Below are 11,040 nucleotides of genomic sequence, written 5' to 3'. Positions count from 1 at the left end.
CAGGGTGTCCCACGAAGTTCTGACAAATGAAATAACTTGTATTCTAATCAATATTTTTTCATTTTTTTTTTTTTATACAATTAATAGACGTTTGTACTACACGTATAATATAAACTTTTTTATTTTCATTTTTTTGTGCATAAAATAAGAAATTTTAAATTTGATTTTCATTTTTTTCAAAAAATTCAAAATAGCCAATTTATAAACATATTGAAAAAAATAGATTTAACGTTTACGGTATTTAATTTGAGTAATCCATTTGCGACTTATTAACATTTAAATATTCGTTCAATTTACTGCTACTGGGAAATTTATCAAACCCAACAGTAAAAACCAGAAGTCAAAACGAACCAGAGATAAGTGACTAGTAACTAAAATAGTACAACAGATTACAGAATATTTATGATAGTCATAGCATAGAACAAGGTCATAGTACCGTCATATCCACGGTTTAAAGATATGTATATCCAATATTTAATCTATTCTGTGGTATATCTACAACCATGGTCATATCTAATATTATGTGGTATAGTATTGATACTACTATCTTAATTCGTGGTTTTAGCGTGGTATTGTTCTATGGTTTTAGGCAACTAATAATTTGTAACCATAAAAATGAAATGGTTATAGTCTGTGGTTATAGCAGTACAACCACTCTTATCGGTCCTTATCATTTTTCGGACAACTGCCATCGACCGGTATTCATAGACGGAACTTACAACACAAACACACAAACAACTTAGAAACAACAATAACAACATATGTATATATTTTTGTGACGAATTAAGTTTGCTAATTAATTAATTTTAAAATTTTATTTAGTACTAATTTATTATAAAACAGTAATATAACTTAATATTTATTTTGAAGAAAATAGTTCAACTACCTACTACCTATAATGTATTTTCAAAATGACCTCCATGATTCGTTACACATTTTTCGTATCGTTGTAATATTGACGCAGTCACTGAATTCAACATTTGTAGTGTTATGGACTTGCATGCTACTGTTATGCGCTCTTTCAAATCATCCAATGAAGTAGATTGTTCAGTGTAAACACGATCTTTTAAATATCCCCATAAAAAAAAATCCAGTGGAGTAAGATCTGGAGAACGTGGTGGCCATTTCACAGGACCGTTTGTTCCTATCCATCGCAACGGAAAATTATGGTTCAAATAATTTCTAACCACATTAGCATTATGTGGAGGGGCACCATCTTGCTGTAACCACATACATTCCCGAATATGAAGAGGGACATTTTCTAGCAATGATGGTAAAATATTTTCCAGAAAATCCAAATAACGCTCACCATTTAATGTTCCTTCATAAAAGTAAGGGCCAATTAATGTGTTGTTTAATATACCACACCATACATTTGTGGACCATCGAACTTGGGACTTTGTTTCTCTTGTCCAAAATGGATTTGAATCATTCCAATAATGTGCGTTATGGCGATTTACCATGCCGTTATTGTTGAAACAACTTTCATCAGTCCATAATATTTTGTTCAAAATATTGCTATCCTGGTCATATAAGCTAACTATTAATGATATGAATTGGAGTCTTCTTTCTGGATCTGATGGTTTCAACCCTTGAACGCAATGCAATTTGAACGGGTGATATACATTGTTTATTAATATGCGATGTACAGTTGATTTACTAATATCTGTTTGCCGAGCTATGGATCTAATTGATGCATGTGGTGTGGAACTAAATGCAGCTAAAACATCAACATTGTGAGAATCATCTGCAGCAGTGTAATGTTTTTTCAACCGATGGCCATTTGGAAAGCTGCCTGTTCAACAATTTGTTTTTTTAGTTTATTTAGTAAATTATTTTTAAAAATGTCAATGCAGAGCATATGTAATTATTGTCTAAGCGATACCTATTAGTTCAAATTCATGTTTGCCCTTTATTTAATATTTTTTTAGTTTTTACAAAATATCCGCTACGATAGATTGTAATATTAACTTCATGATAATATTTGATGTTATTATTGTCTAAACGATACCCATTAATTCAAATAATATTTCATTTTATTTTATATTATATTATAGGCTAAATAGTAAATTGTATTTTTATTTTTTTTTAAATAAAATCATGTTGCCCTTTATTTAATATTTTTTTTTAGTTTTTTTACAAAATATTGTCTACGATAAATTGTAATTTGTATGTGTGTTACCTATTATTATAATTCATAAAAATATTTATATTTTTGTCAATTATTAAAATTGAAATCTACCTGTTTGACGCAATGTTTTTTCAATGTTGATAAATGTAGCCCGTGAAGGTTGTCTTCGTTCTGGAAATGTTTGTAAATATTGACGAGAGGCATTTAATGTACTTTTACCACATTTATAAAAAATAGCCAACATATCAGAATACTCTGCATTACTATAAATAGCAGGCATCTTGAAATTTAATTAGTTTTAATTACTAAATAAAATAAGTTAGTCTTATTAGAAAACCTAACTAATAAAATACCAAATGCAGTTTGAAAAAAAACTGGATTTCCATAACCAAGATATCAAACTCATCTGATCTTGATTGTTAAATTATAAATAGTATATTTATTAGTCTTATCTAACTGGAAATTTTGACAGTCAGTGTGTTGTAAATATATTTTTATAGTATTTCTTGTTTCATATCTTGTTTGATACTTGCATTGAAAGGTACAAATTACACTTTCTCTGTCAATTATTTAATATTTAAAGTACCTAGACTTTTTTAAAAATGGAAGTTTATGAAGATGTTGGTGAATTATATTGCGAATATGTCAAAAATAATGAAGACGACACCATGACTGAATTGGATTTTTTTAAGTCAGCATTTAAAGATGCAATGATCGAAATTGATAATCTGCGTCAGGTATGTAAAAATTGAAATTAATATATACATCAATTTTATTTATATTCTGAAAATAATAATAAGAAACAACAATACACACATTTACAGCAATACCATAATTTAAACGAGCAATTTAACAATAAAAAAGTTGAAAGCAGTTACTATGCTGAAGATGTGATACAGCTTCAAACTGATAATAAGTCACTCACTGAAGAACTTGTAAGTGACCAAATTATTAAAGCAGTGGAGTTGTTGCATTTTCATATTTTTTTGTAGATACTTAATATTATATTCATTGCTAAGTGAGCTTAAAATATGTTTCAGTTAGCTATGATTTTATGTTTTTATTGAAATAAATGCTATTTTTTTTCCTTAAGTGCAATTTTTAATATATTTTAGTGCAATAATACAATCAATTTGTTGAGTTTTTTAATGCAATAACTTCACTGCCCTAATAATAAATAATGAAAAAAAAAAATTACATAGTTAGTATACAATTTATTAACAATTACATAATATTATTAGGTGACATTAAAAATTCAAGAAAAGTCATATAAAGAAAAATATGTATGTTTAAAAATAAAAAAAACATGCTTAATAATAATAAATAATAATAGTAACACATTTTTTTTTTATATAGGCTATACTTAAAACAAAAAATGAGATTTTGGAAGAAGACAATGTAAGTACATTGGTAACAAAATTTATATTGAATTTAAAAAAATTTATAATGCTTAACAATAATAAATAATATTAATTACATATTACAATTTTTTTGTTTTTTTTTTTTATAGTCAGCAATTAAAACCAAAAATGATTCTTTAGAAAAAGAAATTGTAAGTAAAAGTAGCAAAATTATTTAAATAAAATTTGTTAACTGTTATTTTTGTAGAAATTATTTAAACAAAAAATGGCCACTATTGAGGTGAAAGATAAGGCAGAACATTACGAAGAAAAAAAAAAAGTAAAAATAAATTTAGTAAATAAAAAAGCATGTCCAACACATTTTCCTAAATTAAAATTATTTACTTTCAGGAACAACAAAATGTGCATAGCTTAATCTCATCTGCTAAAAATATGAATAATTATGTTAAGAGAGATGATTTACTGCCGATTGAATCCAAGGTTTCTTTTATAGAAAAACTTGTATGCTCAAAGATGGATAGATTGAAATTACAAGATGAGACAAGCAGTCTGATAAATGTCATCGATGATACATTGAAAACAAATTATGTAATGTATTTATTTAAAATAGTTTTAATATCATATTTATAATTTGTATGTTATTAGAATTGTACTGAATGGTGGTGTCCCAAGCACAGTAAATTTTTGGAAATTTTAAATGGCATCAAAATTGGCGAACAAACTGTGGAAGATAAATACATTATAAGGAAAGCCAAATCTAGATTTGCTTATTGGGATGATAAAAATAATAAAGTAATATTAATGTTTTTTGTACTATTTACCATATTTAATAATTTATTGTAATTCATTCTACATAATATTATGTACATGACTAAATAATGTTTTATATTTTTTTGTATGTTTAAGAATACACCAAGGTGTCCTACTCAAGACAGAAAAAGAGGAGAGGTTATTCATTATCAAAAACCTAAATGTTGGCCGTAAAATAATAATGTTAAAAAAAAAAACCTTTAAATAAAAATACGATGGTAATTATTAAATAATAATTTATTTATTTTGATACCTACTTATAGTAGGTATGTACTAAAAGGTAAGTATCTTAACAGCAACATTAATAAACTTGCATTTATCGATATTTGTGGGCCCTACTGTTTAACTTTTATTTAATAATTAAATAATATTAATTAAACATACATTTTACATATTAAATCCGAAAAGATGCATCAAATATAATATTGTTACAGGCATGCACAGACATGTTTAATTTAAAAATCAACTTTTTTATTTAACCTTCATTGTAATATAACAATATTATTAATAATTAAAAATTAACAGTTCATAAGCATTAACAACTAATATTCATGATCAATGACTATATTAAAACTATATAGCTAATATCAATTAGTTATATCTTTTAGTTATTGAAAGAAACAAGGGATGCAATTGCGCACATTAATGATTGCTGTTAAGACAAAAATTTAGTAAAATCATTTTTTTTTCTGAAATACTGACTAAATTCACTAAATATACAAAAAATAATAGAATTTACTTAACGGATTGCATAAGCAGAGTATTTGTGTAAAATCTAAAATCTTTTAGTAATTCAACAAATCTAATCGTTACTTCTAAGAAAAAAAATGAAAAAGTTTCCTGCTTATAATCCACCTCATCTGTGACAAAGATATAGATAAATTTGAAAAAAATAGAACTAAATAAAGATCTTTATACGCTAGAAGTCTACGACCTTAGTCTCACATTTTGTTAAATTTAGAAAAAGTTGTCTTTGCTAAGTATTTTGTAGAATTTTAGATTTTTCTCAGTATAGTATTATTATTAAAATTATAACACCTATAACATATGTTTTTTATAATTTAACTAATTTAATCATACTTAATTTATCTATTGGTACAGTTAGATTGCATAGCTGGTGTAGTGCATGTATGTTAATATTCAAACAGTCAAGATATTATGTGATATTCAATGTTGTGAGTAGGTATACATTGTTGAATTATGAAATCCATGTGGAAAGTCACTTTTACCTAAAAGATAAAATAAATAAGAAACTATTTATGAATATTTTTTTTAAGTATAATACATATCTTATTATATTATTCACTATTTAGTATTTAATTGTTTAACAGTTATTATTATTTGAGTGTATAATATTAAAATGTAAAGATCTTAGGTGTTTAGTTATACTTACATTTTGTGATAAGACTTTCTATTTGATTTTGTTTTGACAATAATGAGAATTTAGATGAATCCAAATAAAGTTTATCACCAGTTAATGTTCTATGTTTGTTCTGACACATCAAACAGTAAACTAATTGTAGTAATTGGATAATATTTATGGAACTACATAAATGTTAAAATACAATTTAAATAGAATGTTATATTATTTTTAAATATATACCTAACTTAGTTGATTATACTTACATTTTATGACGAGCCTTTTTTTTTTTAATGGTCAGTACCTAGTCCACAATGCTTGTAATGACCCGCGGTAACCAACAAATTAAACTTCTTAGTTTTATTATAGTACTTTATTTATAAATAAATCAAAATACTACATAGTTTTCAATTTGCATACATATTGTTGAAAAATATTTCTTCTAGTTTAGGCCAGTTGTTGTTCGAGCAATAAAATGTATATTAATGTCACCATTAAAAATTATTAAGTAATAATTTTTTTCTTATTTCATATCTTCTTTGATTCTTGCATTGAAAGGTAAGTACACATTAGGTACACTTTCTTTGTTGATTATTTAACGTTTAAAGTAAATACTTTCTTAACAATCGAAGTTTTTGAAGATTTTGGTGCATTATATTGCAAATATGTAAAAAGTAATAAGGATGACTTATCAATTACTTGGTTTAAGATATACTTAATTGGACTTGACATTCCCTCAAATTGAATGATAAAGGCTCTTCATACAATTTTTTAATTGATAAATTTGAAATAATTGTAATTGGTATACCTAGTAGGTACTTTGTTTTTATTATTTTTTTTTGTGATACAGAAGACGGATACGCCAAATTCTTCTTTGTCAACATTTCGTCGACATATCATTAAAATGTATTACTTATTCTATAATACTGATCACTTCATTAAGTAATAAGTTGAAATCATTGAATAAAAATATTTATTATTATTTACTACTATCAATAATTTACATTCGTTAATTGTTGATCACGATCTAACATAATAAAATTATCATAAATCGTGCTGTAAATTAACCGTTTAAGGTTAAAAATCTTAATGTTAATTCTCGTTTATCTACAAACGTGATAAGTGATAAAACCGTATACCAAGAATCAATAACCAGTGCTACATTATGTAACCATGAAGGTAAATTGTAAAATGTTATTTTTATACTTTATAGCTGATATTCTGCAGGCTGATACAGCTGCGGCAGACTACAACTACAGGCTTGACGTTGTTCACTCAACAATCAGTGTTCTGGTAGGAGTGGGGATTGGAAAGGAAGGTCCAAATGTCCAATTCGTATGACCATTGTACATAGTACATACTAAACTCATTACTTATTAGTTATTATCGATTTTGACCGTAATGGGTATCTTTAAATTGAGATATAATTTCATTTTGGCTTCTGGTTTTTACTATTGGGTTTGATAAATTTCCCAGTAGCAGTAAATTGAACGAATATTTAAATGTTAATAAGTCGCAAATGGATTACTCAAATTAAATACCGTAAACGTTAAATCTATTTTTTTCAATATGTTTATAAATTGGCTATTTTGAATTTTTTGAAAAAAATGAAAATCAAATTTAAAATTTCTTATTTTATGCACAAAAAAATGAAAATAAAAAAGTTTATATTATACGTGTAGTACAAACGTCTATTAATTGTATAAAAAAAAAAAAATGAAAAAATATTGATTAGAATACAAGTTATTTCATTTGTCAGAACTTCGTGGGACACCCTGTATAATATCCGTAATTCATATTATTATGATATAGAACTTAATAATTCATAATAATATTAAATATTTATGTTTTTGTGTTAAGTATACATTTTTAATATTATTACGTTTTGCATTGAGAGAAAAATTAAGTTTAATTACTCAAATGAAAATGGATTGATTTCCTTTTTTTTAGAATACGAGAACATTTACCCCCCCCCCCCCCTCTATTAAATACCTACCTAGCGTCGTAAAACAAATATTTAGGGTCTAAATAGAAAAAAAAACGAACACATCCAGTAAATTATTCAACCCAAAAATAAATATTTTACGTTAACGTTAATTTATCATTTTAGCTCTATTATTATAATTTTGTATCAGTTCTATGTACCAATATAATATACTGACAATAATAATATTACAATAATATTATAGTATAATTATGATTTTAAACAAAAATATAATTCAAACGATCCACAAATAAATACTTAAATAAATAATATTATATTTGATACTATAATAATATTATATAGTATTAATTTTTTTAATGATTTCTAAGTCTTATCACATTAACACATTTATAAAAGATTGTCTATAGATACATGACAAGATAAGATGCAGATTTTTAAAACAAGCTGGTACTGATTGTCATTTTTACTTTCGATAGTACTGAATTTAATTAAGTAGACTAGAAATGAATAAATACATAATATAGAGATACTTAATGTGCGCATGTACCTGAAAACTGAATATATAAATATATTATTTTAATTGATATCTATATATTATTAAATAATTAAGATAGAAAAATGCGTTGAGCAAAAAGTATTAAATTATTAAAATGAAGATATGTGTAAAAAACTAAGTGATAGTCTGCAGGTTATACCGTTCTATGTAATAATGACAACGGGACGTAGATAACTAAACGAAACAAAAGTATTTGATAAAACGTGACAATTATCATTTTATACGGGATATGCAAACGTATTTTTTTTTCATTTTCCTTTCTTAGAAGTTAATATACACAATTATATAATATCAAATATTCAAACATTGTAATTATATACCAATTATTTTATAGGTACTTTTAAGACAAGAGTTATTGAAATAATTAGCATAAAATATCTTTAAACATAATCGTACCTTTTATGCTATACAGTGTGCTTCAGCAGACTCTAGGGGGGCGACTCTCCATTAGGAATTTGTTAAATATTTTAAATAATATATGTAAATATAAAAAAACAATAATTTATGACAATTTATTATTAAAATTAATTATGATAGGCAAATGTTTTATAAATATAACAAGAAACGTAAGCAATTATGGTTGGACAGTCTTCGGCAAAGGAGGAAACATTTTTTTTGTTTCCTTGTAGTTTGCTGGTGTTATAATTTTATATTAGGTACATATTAATAAATTTGTCACATAACGTTAGATTGAATCTAGACTTTTTTGATAAGCTATAAGTGGTAGCTAAACTATACACATATTTATATAGGAACATAAAAATTTTTTTTTAATTTTCTTTTTAACTCTCTCAAAAGGCCAAAACGTTCATCTACAAGAAATTAGCTTAGCTGTTTGCAAAAAAATTAAGTTAGGTTATACTGCGCATGTGCGTACCAAAATATTCCAAAATTTTAAATTGTCTCCTAACGTGTATTTTGATACAACCTTTTACCTCCAGAAAACTGCATTTAAATTCAAGGTCACCAAAATGAAATATTTAGACTATCTCTTAGCTTGAACACACTGTATAGTATCCAATATAATAATAATAATAATACAATAAACATATAACTCGGTTCGTTGAAGAGACCGATAAAAACAACAACAAACAAATCACACTTAACGAACAAGAATAAATTATGAATATAATGAAACTTAAGAATTATGACATTAATAATATAGTAGTAATAATAATTGTTGACGATTTCTAGCTGTAATATGAAGATGTTGTTGATAGATGTACAATACTACAGTTTCGAGTTTGGCGTAACAGCTATACATAGGTTAGGTTAGGTTAGGTAAAAAGACTTAAAGGGGACGTCGGACCGTTCAGTAAAATTTAAGCAATAAGTTGAGTACGACTTTTCACTTGTTGCCGCTAAACAGTTGGTACTGAAAATAACAAAGAAAACATTAAATTAATATTTTTATAGTGCATTGTATAACGTTTCTTATATACCTTAATATACCAATGGTATAATAAGTAGTAATATTATTACAAATCGTTCAATTTTTCAATAAAACTAGCAGGGTTCAGTTTGATTCATACCAAACCAAATTATACATATCTAATAATTGTTGTTCGGTTTGCATATTGCAGTTAAATTTTTATAGAAAAGTATAAATCGACCCTATTGCGGTAGGTACCATAATTATTTAGTTCCTCTACGTCTTTTTTGTTATAAAACTAGGCTATTTTTGGCATGCATAAAGTTATGTAAATTGGGAATTGTATTAAGATGAAAATGTAAGTGGAAATTAGGTCGAGAGCAAAGCGATCTGTTTTTTGTTTCAGTTTTGACCACTCCTAATAAACTGAAATGCGTGCCATCGCGTGATAAATCTTATATTATATTAATAAGTATATTAAATCACAATTTTTTTTTTTAAAACGTCTATGCGTTTTCACGAATATGAAATATTTGTTCTATGCGTAAATAATAATAAACATTAACTGTTACATTTTTAACGAACCAGCGAGTTATATACATTATTATCTCGTCATAAATCGGAGTATTTTTGTTTTGTATATGGGTCGAATTATTTTTTCATAGTTAATATTAAAAACCTAGGTATTAAATATTAATTTTATTTATTTTTATGAGTAGGTAGGTACCGGTTCACAATATTTTTTTTTAATTTAATTTAATTTTTTAATTTAATTTGTCTTTCTTATATTGTAGACATTTTTTTTTGATAAAGGTGACAAACTTATAAGCAATCTTGTATTCAATTTTCAAATCTTAGATTTAAAAAGAATAATTTTCACGAATTTATAACTTAAAATAATTTTCACATTTTCGTCATTTTTACGTATTGTGTCAAAATACGAACTTTAAATGCTTTTAAAAAAGAAAAATGTGACTTTTTTTTTTTAAATATTTTTCAACTGCTATTGTCACAATATATTAGTAGCCTTGTATTATGTTTTTAATTAACAACATTTTATTAATATTTATAGAAAAAATTGAAAACTAAAAATGTCCGTTAACAGCTCAAAACAAGTTAAACATTTTGAAAATTGTATCGTGTAAGGAAAATGCTGGTTTAAACATTCAGTGAAAATGTTATGTACTTCATTCTACGGCCATTATCGATTTTGCGTAAAAATTACCGTTTTTCCTTAATTTATTTTAGTTTTTCCCGGTGCTTTTGAAAACTATTGAGAATGTTTACTTTTGATCACACAGTACGATACAACTAATATAACTATATTATAAGAATAGGTAGGTTCGCCAATAAGGGTACCTATTTAAATATAATAAAATAATATATAATATTATGATGGGCTTATAATATTTAGAAAAAGTTTTACATTTGATTTTTAGAAAAATGTTGATTGTAAAAACATTTATTAAAATATTTTACAAGCATTTTTCAATAGGAACTTGTAA

The 11,040-nt window shown here is 25.4% G+C and overlaps 1 protein-coding gene and 1 long non-coding RNA gene across 3 annotated transcripts; one reads left to right on the top strand and one right to left on the bottom strand.

Moving 5' to 3' along the window:
• Positions 1-4,544, top strand: LOC132939020 (uncharacterized). 2 transcript variants are annotated; one of them, XM_061006016.1, is made up of 9 exons: positions 1-2,868; positions 2,956-3,066; positions 3,373-3,414; positions 3,488-3,529; positions 3,642-3,683; positions 3,740-3,811; positions 3,883-4,080; positions 4,138-4,284; positions 4,399-4,544. In XM_061006016.1, the coding sequence occupies exons 1-9, from the start codon at positions 2,734-2,736 to the stop codon at positions 4,474-4,476; spliced, it is 867 nt and encodes a 288-aa protein (XP_060861999.1). In that variant the 5' UTR covers positions 1-2,733; the 3' UTR covers positions 4,477-4,544. The 2 variants fall into 2 exon arrangements, with proteins under 2 accessions (XP_060861999.1, XP_060862001.1); XM_061006018.1 differs by lacking the exon at positions 3,373-3,414.
• On the bottom strand, positions 2,886-7,441 carry LOC132939021 (uncharacterized). Its single transcript, XR_009663945.1, has 3 exons — positions 5,929-7,441; positions 5,696-5,847; positions 2,886-5,531 (listed from the first exon to the last, which is right to left on the bottom strand). It is a non-coding gene; the product is annotated as an uncharacterized LOC132939021 (long non-coding RNA).
• Between the last annotated feature and the right edge of the window lie 3,599 nt (positions 7,442-11,040).

This window comes from Metopolophium dirhodum, chromosome 2 (assembly GCF_019925205.1).
Source record: "Metopolophium dirhodum isolate CAU chromosome 2, ASM1992520v1, whole genome shotgun sequence".
NCBI lineage: Eukaryota > Metazoa > Arthropoda > Insecta > Hemiptera > Aphididae > Metopolophium > Metopolophium dirhodum.
The sequence above is the reverse complement of the archived record's forward strand: the minus strand, read 5'-3'. Positions and strand labels throughout refer to the sequence as shown.